This window comes from Trachypithecus francoisi, unplaced genomic scaffold (assembly GCF_009764315.1).
Source record: "Trachypithecus francoisi isolate TF-2019V2 unplaced genomic scaffold, Tfra_2.0 Lachesis_group5, whole genome shotgun sequence".
Classification (NCBI taxonomy): Eukaryota; Metazoa; Chordata; class Mammalia; order Primates; family Cercopithecidae; genus Trachypithecus; species Trachypithecus francoisi.
In genome coordinates, this window is record NW_022681470.1 from 137,790,037 (window position 1) to 137,804,938 (window position 14,902).

Consider the following 14,902-nt stretch of genomic DNA (forward strand, 5'->3'; position numbering starts at 1 on the left):
ACTCCGTCTCAAAATAATAATAATAATAATAATAATAAGGTTAGCCCAGAAAAGTGGCAGGGGTATATATACAGAAAGGTCAGAAAAATCTGTTTCCTCCTGTTGAAAGCCCAATACCTAAGTGGCAAGCCCTCATTTTAAGAAACTCATTGAAGGGATAACAGAAGTGTCATTGTCAGACCCACTGCCTCAGAAAGGCCTTTATCAAAACAAAAGGCTAAAGTTCCTATTCAAAAATATCCTGTAATAAATGGCTGGCTATTGGGTACACTACGTATTTTATGCCATTCCTTCTCATGAGTTTTTTTTTTTTTTTTTTTTTTGAGACGGAGTCTGGTTCTGTCACCAGGCTGGAGTGCAGTGGCACATTCTCAGCCCACCACAACCTCTGCCTCCCGAGTAGCTGGCTTTACAGGCATGAGCCACGATGCCCAGCCTCTAACCTTGTTTTTTTTTTTTTTTTGAGACAGAGTCTCACTCTGTTGCCCAGGCTGGAGTGTGGTGGTGCGATCTCGGCTCAGTGCAACTTCCACTTCTTGGCTTCCCAGGTAGTTGAGATTACGGGCACCCACCACCACACCAGGCTAATTTTTTATATTTTTAGTAGAGACAGGATTTCACCATGTTGGTCAGGCTGGTCTTAAACTCCTGACCTCAAGTGATCCACATCAGGGTCTCCCAAAGTGCTGGGATTACAAGTGTGAGCCACTGCACCCAGCTTTCTAATCTTTTTCCCGCCTTCTAATCTTTTTTTTTTGAGACACAGTCTCACTCCAGGCTGGAGTGTAGTGGTGTGCTCTCGGCTCACTGCAGCCCCCACCTCCCGGTTTTAAGTGATTCTGCTGTCTCAGCCTCCTGAGTAGCTGGGACTACAGGCGTGTGCCACCACACCCCACTAATTTTTGTATTTTTAGTAGAGACAGGGTTTCACCATGTTGACCAGGCTGGTCTTGAACTTCTGACCTCAGGTGATCCACCTGCCTTGACCTCCCAAAGTGCTGGGATTATAGGCGTGAGCCACTGTGCCTGGTCATTTTTGTATTTTTAGTAGAGATGGGTTTCTCCATGTTGGCCAAGCTGGTCTTGAACTCCTCACCTCAAGTGATCCATCTGCCTCGGCCTCCCAAAGTACTGGGATTATAGCTGTGAGCTACTGCGCCAGGCCTAATCTCTCTCTCCCTCTTTTTTTTTTTTCTTTTCTTTTTTTGAGATGGAGTCTTGCTCTGTGGCCAGGCTGGAGTGCAGTGGCCCAATCTCGGCTCACTGCAACCTCTGCCTCCCAGGTTCAAGCGATTCTCCTGCCTCAGCCTCCTGAGTAGCTGGGACTACAGGCATGTGCCACCATGCCCAGCTAATTTTTGTATTTTTAGTAGAGATGGGGTTTCACCATGTTGGCCAGGATGGTCTCGAACTCTTGACCTCATGATATGCCCGCCTCAGGCTCCCAAAGTGCTGGGATTATAGGCATGAGCCACCACGCCTGGCCCTAATCTCTTTTCAAAGTACTTTTTTCTGTAATGAATGGCATAAATCAAAACCTTTTTTTCTAATGACAAACATTTTTCTTTTTTATTTTATTTAATTTTTTTTAGAGACTTGGTCTTGCTGTGTGGACCCGGCTGGAGTGCAGTAGTATTCACAGGTGTGATCTTAGTGCACTAGAGCTTCATATTCCTGGGCTCAACAATCCTTCTACCTCAGCCTGCCAAGTAGCTATCACTACAGGTGCCAGCTGCTGTGCCTGGCTTCCAATTTTTTTTTTTTCTTTAATCAGTTCCTTTTAAAGACCAAAGAAAACCTGTCCTCTTGTGTGGCCTAAGTTGATCTGTGAACATTATTCGCTATGACCCAGAAAATCCCACAAACTTGTGCATGTTAGAAGGATGAAACCCTCATGTTCACTGTAAGAACTGTGAAGGTGCTCAGGCCATCACAGGTATGCCTATATGAAAAGCCACCAAGTATCTGAAATATTTTCTTTTACAGAAATTATGTTTACCATTTCAGTCTTAGAAAATGGAGTTGGTAGCTGTACCCAAGACAAACATTGGGGTTGAACTCACCATCAGTTGTCCAAAAAAGGTACTGAAATTTGCTTACAAGTGCAGAGTTATGCCGAACTTAAGGGTATAGATGTAGATTCCCTGTTTATTGAGCACATCCAGGGAACAAGGCACCCATAATGTACCACCTGACTTAACAGAACTCATGGGCAGATGAACCCATCCACAAACTCCCCTGCCACATCCAGATGATGCTTAGTGAAAAGAAACACATTGTTCCATAAGCAGAAGAGGAGGCTGCATGGAAGAAAAAGATAACCCAGAAGAAACATAAACTTAAGAGACAAAGAAATTCAGCCAAAAGAAAATGCAAATAAAAGTTCAAAACAAAAAAACCAACTCTAAAATTCATAAAACACAAAATATCATACTCTCTTAAATATGCCTGTATGATATCTCTCTGATAAAAGTTGGCTGTACTTGAGAAAATGAAAATAGGTGTTGGTGACTGGCAGATTCTGGGTCTATGATGAATCAGAGAAGGATGGTTTTCACTTTGTTTTACATTTTTTTAATGCCTGATGTTGACTTGGTAGAAAGATGATAATAAAGAGATTCTTCTGTCTATGTGTTTTAGATTACTCATGTTGACTGAAGAAAAAAATTAAATTTGTTAAAGAAAATTAATTTAGGATTGATTTAGGACAATAGCCTGGAAGCAGTTCTGATTTGGAAGCAGTTTGATTTAGGATTGACTGAGGACAATAGCCTGGAAGCAGTTCTGACAGATGGCTGCTATGCAGTATTTTGGTTTACAGTTTATAAGAGACAAGTGGGCCCTGTGCTCTATCTTGTTTTTTCTTCAAAGCATATTTCTGGAGAGCGCAGAGTCCCAGAGTCAGGAATGTTATAAAGTCAGGCTGGAAACCAGAAATAAGTAACATGACTAAACATTTGTATTTTTTTTGTTTTGTTTTGAGACGGAGTCTCGCTCCATTGCCCAGGCTGGAGTGCAGCGGTGCAATCTCGGCTCACTGGAACCTCAGCCTCTTTGATACAAACGATTCTAATGCCTCAGCCTTCCAAGTAGCTGGGATTACAGGTGTACACTACCACACCCGGCTAATTTTTGTATTTTTAGTAGAAATGGGATTTCACTATGTTGGCCACGCTGGTCTCCAACTCCTGATCTCAGGTGATCCACCCACCTCGGCCTCCCATAGTGCTGGGATTACAGGCTTGAGCCACAGCACCCGGCCACTACTGCTTCACTGTCATGCAGTTAAATAATCTTAGACACTTCCTCCTCGACTTTATACATACACACTGGAGGAGGGCTCTGCTCCTGTGTTATTTTCGCAGTGTGTTTGAGGATGTTTGTCTCATGGAAACTGGTGATGTGAGAAGCAGGCGAATAGCCTGCAGGGGGCAGCAGAGACCAACGCCAGGGACTGGACGGGGAGGCCAGTATGGATCCTGCCAAGGAAGAAAGTGGAGCTCTCCTGGATGCTTCCTGGGCAGCCGCCCTCCTGCAGGTGGCTTGCAGCTGCTCAGAGCAGATCCAGAAAGAGTGTGGGTTCTGACACGCTGCAGCGCCCTGGAAAGCAGGAGACCCACTGCACACACGTGCAGGTGCACTTCAGGGGTTTTGTCCTTTCTGTGGTTGTACATCTGGAATCTGGGGCCGTTTTCAGGAGCAGTGCTTCGGGTTTGACATGCAAAGGGTCCCTGGGGTCAGACTAATTTGCATATCTGAAGAAAATCTGTGAAGATCAAGTTCAGGGAAAGAACTGTTTGGGACCTCTCCTGGAGAAGGGGCTTATGAAGTTGACAGTTTATTTAGGTCAGAAGCTTAAAATCACCAAATGAGAGTTTTCTGCCAATGAAGATGAAGGTCTGGAAGGAGGGAGCATTTCCACACTGTGAAGTGGGGTGAGATATGTGAAAGCCTGGCCATGTCTCATCCCTAATTCCAGGCCCCTGAAGGACAACTGCCTCTCCTTCCTGGTTCAGTCGTGCCTGGCCTGGTCTGGGCACCCCTTCCTGCTCTGAGGTCAGCAGATCGCTCCATTGGACACTGAGTCTGAAATTCCCTGCATACACTTAGGACCCTGTGCAGGACGAGGAAGCACGGACAGCCCATTTAATGAGGAATAAGATAGTACCCTGTCTAAAAATCAGGAGCAAATCTGGCTGAAAAAATATCCAATGATCAGGGCTCAGGGAGAGAGTTGTCCCTTAGAGAGAAGCTGTGGCTAGAACTGATGAGTCGGGCCCTGTAGGGCCCGTTACCCAGGGCTTGTGCCGTCACTCAGTTCTGAGGGGGCGGGGCCTTGCACCTTGCCCAATCAGAAAGCGCTGGGGCGGGGCCCGGCCAACTGTCCATCCGGAAGGAGGCGGCCCATTCCGCCTCTACTTTTGATGCTATGTGGATTGTTGTCGGGATACTAGATTTCCTACTCCGAGAGGCCCGGGTCCCTTCGCCACTTCTGTCGCTCTGCCGCCTGCACTGTGACCTGCACTATTCACGGGAGCCCTAGAGAGGACCCCGGGACACCTGGAAGCCGGGAAATGGTGAGTGTGTGGGGCCGGAGTCCCCAGACGGGGGAGGGGCTGGGTGAAACCGGCCTGAAGCGGCTGTGGCGGGACCCGGGTCTCCTCGCGGCGCCTCCTGCATCTGGGACCCGAATCTCTCTGTCTCAGCCCGTCCCTCCGTCCCCTGGGCCGCAGGGTGCAGCTGGGCCGGCAGCCAGGACCCCAGGCATCCTGTCCTGTTCCTGCGCCGGCGACTGTGGGTCCCGGCCCCGGAGCCCTCTCTAGGCAGCTTCGCGCCCACAGCCCCGGATTCTGCGGTGACCACGGGAGGGTCATGGGGGAATCCCTCGGGGTATTTTTCTGTTAAAAGTTAAAGAGTTTGGGCCCGGCGCGGTGCCCACGCCTGTATTCCCAGCACTTTGGGAGGCCGAGGCGGGCGGATCACGAGGTCAGGAGATCGAGACCATCCTGGCTAACACGGTGAAACCCCGTCTCTACTAAAAATACAAAAAATCAGCCGGGTGTGGTGGCAGGCGCCTGTAGTCCCAGCTACTCGGGAGGCTGAGGCAAGAGAATCACAGGAACCCAGGAGACCGAGGTTGCAGTGAGCCGAGATCGCGCCACTGCACTCCAACCTGGGCGACAGAACGAGACTCCGTCTCAAAAAAAAAAAAAAAAAAATTAAAGAGTTTGAGCAAACAGCGATTCATGAATGAGAAACACCCAATCATGATTTTTGGTTTGTTACCAAAAAACTTTAAGAAGAATTGCATTTTGTTAACGGTGGAGAGTGTCTAGGTTCTTGGCATCTTGAACAAAGAACTGGACAAAATGCATAAAACAAGGAAGGAATGAAGGGATTAACGCTCCACAGTGTGCGAGCGGGGCTGAACACAGGGGCTCAAAGGCCACGTTACAGAATTTTTGGGAGTTTACCCCCTGGAGGATTCCATTGTTTACTTGGGGTATGCCCTATGTCAAAGAAGAGAATGAAGTAAAGTTATAAAATCATTTACTGGCCAGGCGTGGTGGCTCAAGCCTGTAATCCCAGCACTTTGGGAGGCCGAGACGGGCGGATCACGAGATCAGGAGATCGAGACCATCCTGGCTAACCCGGTGAAACCCCGTCTCTACTAAAAAATACAAAAAACTAGCCAGGCGATGTGGTGGGCGCCTGTAGTCCCAGCTACTCGGGAGACTGAGGCAGAAGAATGGCGTAAACCCGGGAGGCGGAGCTTGCAGTGAGCTGAGATCCAGCCACTGCACTCCAGCCTGGGTGACAGAGCGAGACTCCATCTCAAAAAAAAAAAAAAAAAAAAATCATTACTTGGCTTAAGCCCTATGGAGTGGGTATTTCCTTTCATAGCTGAAGTGTGAATAGGCCTTATGTTCCCTGCCTGCAGACCCTATTTTCCTACCTCAACTTGAGTTTGATTTTGATGTCTTTAGGTAATTACTTATGGCACTAAACACACTTCAATCTAATTGCTGCTGCTTTAAATTTGTTCACACTACCTATAGGGACTGGCTTCCTCCTGCATTTTCCTAATCTATGGGATGCAGGGTCTCAAATCCTCTACCCTGCTAGCCCACCCTAACTCTTCAGTGGTTTGCTGTAACATCTTTTTTGGTTTTTTTTTTTGAGACGGAGTCTCGCTCTGCTGCCCAGGCTGGAGTACTGTGGCCTGATCTCAGCTCACGGCAAGCTCCGCCTCCCGGGTTTACGCCATTCTGCTGCCTCAGCCTCCCGAGTAGCTGGGACTACAGGCGCCTGCCACCACGCCCGGCTAGTTTTTTTTTTTTTTTTTTTTTGTATTTTTAGTAGAGACGGGGTTTCACCATGTTAGCCAGGATGGTCTCATCTCCTGACCTCGTGATCCGCCCGTCTCGGCCTCCCAAAGTGCTGGGATTACAGGCTTGAGCCACCGCGCCCGGCCTGCAGTAACATCTTAAATTTTCAATTACTTTCCCGCATCTCCAAAAATTAACTCCCCTTCTCCAACTCACAGTATTATCAACTTTCTTTTTTTTTTCTTTTTTTTTTTTTTGAGACAGAGTTTCACTCTTGTTGCCCAGGCTGGAATGCAATGGCACCATCTCGCCTCATTGCAACCTCCGCTTCCCGGGTTCAAGTGATTCTCCTGCCTCAGCCTCCTGTATCAACTTTCTTTATTGTATAGTATATTTCTTCATCCTTTCTTTCACATAGATGCAGTATTTTAGTAGTTTGTCATCTTTTCACAAGGTCACGGATGACTCTTTTTAAAATATTTGTGTTCTGTTTCTGAACATTTCACGTAACAGGAAAATAGAGAATAACCACTTGATACTCCAGTGAAAAACCCCTGTTCCTCTCCTCTTATCTTGCAAGGCACAGACACCATCTCAGAATGCCTTTGGGTTGTTTCCTTTTTTTGTTTTTTTGGTTTTTTTTGAGACAGAGTCTTGCTCTGTCGCCTAGGCTAGAGTGAAGTGGCACGGTCTTGGCTCACTGCAACCTCCGCCTCCCAGGTTCAGGTGATTCTCCTGCCCTCAGCCTCCCGAGCAGCTGGGTTTACAGGTATGCGCCACCACAGCCGGCTAATTTTTTTGTATTTTTAGTAGAGATGGGTTTTCACCATGTTGGTCAGGCTGGTCTTGACTTCTGACCTCAAATGATCTGCCCGACTCAGCCTTCCAAAGTGCTGAGATTACAGGCGTGAGCCACCATGCCTGGACTGTTTCCTTTTTGAAAACTTTACAGGGTGATGTGTCTTCAGGAGTCCCAATCTATCTTTTCCTGGTCCTGGGTTTCAGAACCGTCTGGGGCTGAGCCAAAATGCCCACAGCTTCCATCCCTCCTGGCCTATTGAATATCAGCCCCTGGGTCAGTCCTCCCAGAGGAGGGTATGGGGCCTCCCAAAGGAGCAGCTGAATTTCCCAAATGGGAGGAGACTCCTGGTACACTCTTCATCTAGATAGCCAACCCCTTGGGATGCTCATTTTTTCTCCCCCAGTCCCAGCTTCCATTACTTGGAGACACATAGCTGGTCAGCCAGTTGGATGTTGCTATTAAGGGAGAGGTGTAGGTTAGGTGAGTCACAGCAGAGTCATCTCAACAAAGCGATGACATAACAGTGCATTACTCACAATTCCAGAGAGATGAGGGCAGCATGCCTTGCAGGGCAACACAGAATGAGGGGAACATCCAGGATGCAGATTCAGCCAGCAGGTGGGGAGAAAGACAGACAGGGACCTTTGGGCCAGAGTTTTTCTTGGGGTCCAGGGCAATGCCCAAGGAGGTTTCTCTCAGGGAGTTGTTTCTGGTAGATTTAGAGCAAGAAGGTGCTAGTTCTGTGAAGTCAGGCTGTGATTAAAAAGTGGTCTGTGCCATCCTAAGGGTAAGTGGGGCAAGTCAAGTTGATCTATGAAGCTGTTCCACAGTGAGTTGGTCACCAGGAGGCAGCCGTGTAAGTCACATATGTGGGTTAAGCACATGCAGGAACTGGGAGGAGGTAGAGAACTGGGAACTGTTGAGGTCGAGTGCAGCTTTCTTCTTCTTCTTCTTTTTTTTCTGAGACAGTCTTTCTTTGTCGCCCAGGCTGGAGTGAAGTGGCGCTCTCTCAGCTCACTGCAACCGCCGCTTCCCGGGTTCAAGTAATTCTGCTGCCTCAGCCTCCCAAGTAGCTGGGATTACAGGCATGCACACACCCAGCTAATTTTTGTGTTTTTTAGTAGAGAAGGAGTTTCACCATGTTGGCCAGACTCTTCACCAGACTCCTCACCTGAAGTGATCGGCCTGCCTTGGCCTCCCAAAGTGCTGGGATTACAGGCGTGAGCCACTATACCCGGCTGGAGTGCGGGTTTCTTCTGTTATAAGAAAGTGAAACCCATAATGAAAATGCATGGTAAGGTAACATAAGAACTCACGATAACAGGCAACTCTAGAAGTAATTCATGTGGAGATGATGGGCCAAAGATTGTTTGTTCTCCTGTAGATAACCATCTGTCCCTGTCCCTGTTAAGTGAGGACCACTTGCATAATTGGCTGGTGATACCTGCTTTGTCATGGTTTCACTGTTTTCAGAATCTGCTGTTTTCCATTAGTCTATCTTTCTATCTGTTAACACCATTTTCTCTTGATTAGTATAGATTTTATTTATTTTATTTATTATTATTATTTTTTCAAGACAAGAGTTTCGCTCTTGTTGCCCAGGCTGTAGTGCAATGGCGCAATCTCAGCTCACTGCAACCTCCGCCTCCTGGGTTCAAGTGATTCTCCTGCCTCAGCCTCCAAGTAGCTGGGATTACAGGCATGCACACACCCAGCTAATTTTTGTGTTTTTTAGTAGAGAAGGAGTTTCACCATGTTGGCCAGACTCTTCACCAGACTCCTCACCTGAAGTGATCGGCCTGCCTTGGCCTCCCAAAGTGCTGGGATTACAGGCGTGAGCCACTATACCCGGCTGGAGTGCGGGTTTCTTCTGTTATAAGAAAGTGAAACCCATAATGAAAATGCATGGTAAGGTAACATAAGAACTCACGATAACAGGCAACTCTAGAAGTAATTCATGTGGAGATGATGGGCCAAAGATTGTTTGTTCTCCTGTAGATAACCATCTGTCCCTGTCCCTGTTAAGTGAGGACCACTTGCATAATTGGCTGGTGATACCTGCTTTGTCATGGTTTCACTGTTTTCAGAATCTGCTGTTTTCCATTAGTCTATCTTTCTATCTGTTAACACCATTTTCTCTTGATTAGTATAGATTTTATTTATTTTATTTTATTATTATTATTTTTTTCAAGACAAGAGTTTCGCTCTTGTTGCCCAGGCTGTAGTGCAATGGCGCAATCTCAGCTCACTGCAACCTCCGCCTCCTGGGTTCAAGTGATTCTCCTGCCTCAGCCTCCCAAGTAGCTGGGATTACAGGCATGTGCCACCATGCCCAGCTAACTGTGTATTTTTTTTTTTAATAGAGACAGGGTTTCTCCATCTTGGTCAGGTTGGTCTCGAACTCCCGACCTCAGGTGATCCGCCCGCCTCGGCCTCCCAAAGTGCTGGGATCACAGGTGTGAGCCACTGCGCCTGGCCTATTTATTTTATTATTATTTTTTTGAGATGGAGTCTTGCTTTGTTGCCCAGGGTGGAGTGTGGTGACGCAGTCTCGGCCCACTGCAACCTCTACCTCCTGGGTTCAAACCCTTCTCCTACCTCAGCCTCCCGAGTAGCTGGGACTACAGGCGCCTATCACCATGCCTGGCTGATTTTTATATTTTTAGTAGAGACGAGGTTTCTCCATGTTGGCCAGGCTGGTCTCAAACTCCTGACCTCATGTGATCTGCCTGCCTCAACCTCCCAGAGTGCTGGGATTACAGGCGTGAGCCACCGCGCCTGGCTGAAGACCCTCTCTCTTGACAAAAAAAGGCTTGGTTTGTGGGAGAACATGAGTATAGACAGAAAGTAAGAGTTGTGATGACCAAGTCATGGGATAAATGTTTGGAGTCCACAGTATCATGGGAACTTCTTAGGAATAAAGAATAAGCCTCCAGGGCTGTTAGTCTTACCTGTCCTCCTTTACATGTGTGAGATGTTTCAGGATTCTGTGGCCTTTGAGGATGTGGCTGTGAGCTTCACCCAGGAAGAGTGGGCTTTGCTGGATCCTTCCCAGAAGAATCTCTACAGGGATGTTATGCAGGAAACCTTCAGGAACCTGACCTCTGTAGGTGAGAATGACAATATTACTTCCCAGTGAATTAGAGAACAAATGTTTCTAGGTCATCAATGCTGTTCATTGATTTGGAACATGGACAGAAAATACTTTGATGAATAAATCAGACATGGCTACCATGTACCATAAATACAGAATCTAATGATTTTTAAATAAATTCATACTAATTCTGGATCTGTGTTTTCTCTGGGTCTGTGTTTTAGGAAAAACATGGAAAGTTCAGAACATGGAAGATAAGTATAAAAATCCCAGGAGAAATCTAAGGTAATTTTCTCTTACAAGACAAGACAATGCCTCTAGAAAATCTTAAAATGTGAGAAAATATTAAAAAGAAGCAAAAGAGCCGGGAGCGGTGGCTCACGCCTGTAATCCCAGCACTTTGGGAGGCCAAGGCGGGTGGATCACGAGGTCAGGAGATCGAGACCATCCTGGCTAACACGGTGAAACCCCGTCTCTACTAAAAATACAAAATAAATAAATAAATAAAACTAGCCGGGCGTGGTGGCGGGCGCCTGTGGTCCCAGCTACTTGGGAGGCTGAGGCAGGAGAATGGCGTGAACCCGGGAGGCGGAGCTTGCAGTGAGCCGAGATCACGCCACTGCACTCAAGCCTGGGCGATAGAGCGAGACTCCATCTCAAAAAAAAAAAAAGAAGCAAAAGAAATAAGCCCAGTATCAAATTTATGTATTCATAGAAAGTTTTCCTAAAAACATATGTTTAAATGTAACATAGGCTGGGCTGGGCACTGTTGCTCATACCCAAAATCCCAGTCCTTTGGGGCGTTCAGACCAAAGGATTGCTGGAGGCCAGGAGTTTGAGGCTGCAGTGAGCCATGATGGTATCACTGCACCCCAATTTGGACAACAGGGTGAGTTGAGACCCCAGCTCAAAAAAAAAGACACACATGTTTAGTATTTGTAAAATAGTTTACTGGAAAATAGGATTATGAAGCCCCATAGAAAAACTAATTTTTTAAAAATATATATACCCAGACCATCTTGCAGAGCATATAGTTCATTAGTATTCAAACAATTCAGACAGAGCAGAAAGCTGACACTTTGCCGGGCAGTGTTAAAAATGCAAGTGCAATACTTGTTAATGAATATAAATCATGATTTTTTCTTCTTTTTTGAGACAAGAGTCTCACTCTGTCTCCCAGGCTGGAGTGGAGTGGTGTGGTTTCAGCTCACTGCAACTGCCACTGCTTGGGTTCGAGGTATTCTTGTGCCTTAGCATCCCAAGTAGTTGGGATTACAAGCCCACGCTGTCACACCCAGCCAATTTTTATATTTTTAGTAGAGACAGGGTTTTGCCATGTTGGCCAGGCTGATCTCAAACTCCTGGCCTCAAGCCATCTGCCCGCCTCAGCCTCCCATAGTGCTGGGATTACAGGCGTGACCCACTGCACCCAGCCAATATAGATCACTTTTTTTTTTTTTGAGACAGAGTTTCGCCCTTGTCACCCAGGCTAGAGCACAATGGCGCTATCTCAGCTCACTGCAACCTCTGTTTCTGGAGTTCAAGCGATTCTCCCACCTCAGCCTCCCAAGTAACTGGGATTACAGGCACCTGCCACTGTGCCCGGCTAATTTTTGCATTTTTAGTAGAGACAGGGTTTCACCCTGTTGGCCAGGATGGTCTCGAACTCATGACCTCAGGTGATCCGCCCATCTCAGCCTCTCAAAGGCGTGAGCCACTGCGCCCAGCCCTATATGTCACTTTTAATCAAACCATTAATAATATGCTTCTCATTTTTCACTGAAGTCTTATGAGAAAGAAACTCTTTGAAAGCAAAGAAAGTCATCACTGTGGAGAAAGCTTCAACCAGATTGCAGATGACATGCTGAACAAGAAAACTCTTCCTGAAGTAACACCGTGTGAAAGCAGTGTGTGTGGAGAAGTTAGCATGGGTCACTCATCTCTTAATAGGCACATCAGAGCTGACACTGGACAGAAGTCTTCTGAGTATCAGGAATATGGAGAGAATCCATATAGAAATAAGGAATGTAAGAAAGCCTTCAGTTATCTTGACTCCTTTCAGTCACATGATGAAGCTTGCACTAAAGAGAAACCCTATGATGGTAAAGAATGTGCAGAAACCTTCATTTCCCATTCATGCATTCAAAGACACAGGGTGATGCACCGTGGAGATGGACCTTTTAAATGTAAGTTTTGTGGGAATGCTTTCTTTTTTCTCAATTTGTGTCTTATCCATGAACGAATTCACACTGCTGTGAAACCATATGAGTGTAAACAATGTGGTAAGACCTTTACTCGTTCCACTACCCTTCCAATACATGAAAGAACTCACACAGGAGTGAAAGCCGATGCATGTAAGGAATGTGGGAATGCATTCAGTTTTCCTAGTGAAATTCATAGACATAAAAGGTCTCACGCTGGAGAAAAACCCTATGAGTGTAAGCAATGTGGGAAAGTCTTCATTTCTTTCAGTTCCATTCAGTATCATAAGATGACTCACACTGGAGAGAAACCCTATGAATGTAAGCAATGTGGGAAAGCCTTTAGATGTGGCTCACACCTTCAAAAGCATGGAAGGACTCACACTGGAGAGAAACCCTATGAATGTAGGCAATGTGGTAAAGCCTTCAGATGTACCTCAGACCTTCAAAGGCATGAAAAGACACACACTGACGATAAACCCTATGGATGTAAGCAGTGTGGTAAAGGCTTTAGATGTGCTTCACAACTTCAAATTCATGAAAGGACACACAGTGGAGAGAAGCCCCATGAATGTAAGGAATGTGGAAAAGTATTCAAGTATTTTTCTTCCTTGCGTATACATGAAAGGACGCACACTGGAGAGAAGCCCCATGAATGTAAGCAATGCGGAAAAGCATTCAGGTATTTCTCTTCCTTGCATATACATGAAAGGACACACACTGGAGATAAGCCATATGAGTGTAAGGTCTGTGGCAAAGCCTTCACTTGTTCCAGTTCCATTCGATATCATGAAAGGACTCACACTGGGGAGAAACCCTATCAATGTAAGCACTGTGGTAAGGCCTTTATTTCCAATTACATTCGATATCATGAAAGGACTCACACTGGAGAGAAACCCTATCAATGCAAGCACTGTGGCAAAGCCTTTATTCGTGCCAGTTCATGTCGAGAACATGAAAGAACTCATACCATTAATATATGAGAAATCCTGTTAGTGGAAGAAATAGGAGAAGCTTTCTGTTGTCCCACTTCCTTTGAAACACGAGAAAAGAGAGTGGTGAAAGAACCTCTGGATAACTGCCTTTTGAATTGAGAAGAGAGACCTGCAAAAGGACAATAAAATCTAGAAGAACTTGGATGGTTCTGTAATCCAATTCACCTATAGCCAATCTTGCATGAGATTTCAAAGGCACAGAAAAGGAAGGCATCAGTCACATATTAGAGGCAGCATACAGGAAAAGAGGTGTGTGGCTACCTGCTTCCAGCCCATTTTCCTGATTCTTTCACTTGTTAATCGAGAATATCCCCCAAATCACTTGTCTCTGTTCCTCAGAGCTGTAGGTCTCCAGAGATGTCCCCAGGTGCTGCACATTAAAGATACATGCCCACTTTGCTATTTCTTCAGAAGTGTTAAAATGTTTACCAGAGAACTAATAAATGTTCTTATGGCTGGAAATACTCCCTGATGCCCAACTTCTCTATAGATTGAGTTGGTTTAAGAGGTCTATGTATTGCAAGCATTGTTGTTTCTACGGATAGTGACCCTGTTCTTGATTAAACCAACTAGATGGGAGCTTGTTCCTCTGCTGCATTGTGCAGTGATTGGTCTCACCAAAGGCTTTTATGTGAGAAGAGCCACCTTGCTCTTACCAGGAAACTTCAAGCGTTTGCTGTTATTCACAACTGAATGTAATGTCTCCCTTCATTTTTAACTTTTTATGAGTATACCTGACTAAAAACACTAATGTGGTTTCCTGGCAACAAAGACTTTTGTTCATGTATTTTAGAAATAAGCTTATTAAGTGTTTATAACAACTGCATACTAACAATTATTATTTTTTAATTAAGAAGCTATATTACAACATCCCATTAGCATCATGTATTAGATCAAGTTGATAGTGTTACCATGTTATCCCGTGGACACTGTGAGTCAGTGTTGCCATGTGGATGTCAGGCATATTTTTCCTCATGTAGATTTTACTTTTCATGCTTATATTCTTAGTTTTTATCTGGATCATGACTTTTCATTTATTCTAAACACTAAAGGTCATCTCATGTTCTTATGAGTGACTTCTGACCAAAGACCACCAGTGGCATAACTGTTGTCAAAGAGGGTGTAACATACTGTAGTAATGAATATGACCAAAAGCCATAGATGACTGTGAGATGTATGAGAATTACAAGGTAGTCATATTCATGAGAAGAGCAAAATTTGGCGTATCTTTGTAATTTAAAGTGTTTTCTTCTGTCACATTTTGAGACATGGTTAAAGAATGAGTTATTTTTGTACTGATCCATCATGGTCACTGAGGAGCATCATCTTGTGTTGCAGGTGTATGACATGTGCCTGTTCAGGGTCAAAAGACTTGGCCTTCTGGTGAGGGAAGGCCAGCCATCAGACTTCTGGACCGGTTTTTGCCATACTATTCTCTAAATCCTGACATATTCCCTACAATTTATGGACATTGTTACCAT

At 45.6% G+C, this 14,902-nt stretch overlaps 1 protein-coding gene across 5 annotated transcripts; it reads left to right on the forward strand.

Moving 5' to 3' along the window:
• Nucleotides 1-3,240: 3,240 nt before the first annotated feature.
• LOC117074208 (zinc finger protein 20) lies at nucleotides 3,241-14,633 on the forward strand. Of its 5 annotated transcripts, XM_033195411.1 has the most exons (5): nucleotides 3,241-4,577; nucleotides 10,106-10,241; nucleotides 10,450-10,510; nucleotides 12,011-13,024; nucleotides 13,109-14,633. In XM_033195411.1, exons 1-5 carry the CDS (start codon nucleotides 4,575-4,577, stop codon nucleotides 13,407-13,409), a joined length of 1,515 nt encoding a protein of 504 aa, XP_033051302.1. In that variant the 5' UTR covers nucleotides 3,241-4,574; the 3' UTR covers nucleotides 13,410-14,633. The 5 variants fall into 5 exon arrangements, with proteins under 5 accessions (XP_033051302.1, XP_033051297.1, XP_033051300.1 ...); XM_033195406.1 differs by having other exon boundaries at nucleotides 3,246-4,577; nucleotides 12,011-14,633; XM_033195409.1 differs by having other exon boundaries at nucleotides 3,247-4,577; nucleotides 10,115-10,241; nucleotides 12,011-14,633.
• The last annotated feature ends 269 nt before the right edge of the window (nucleotides 14,634-14,902 follow it).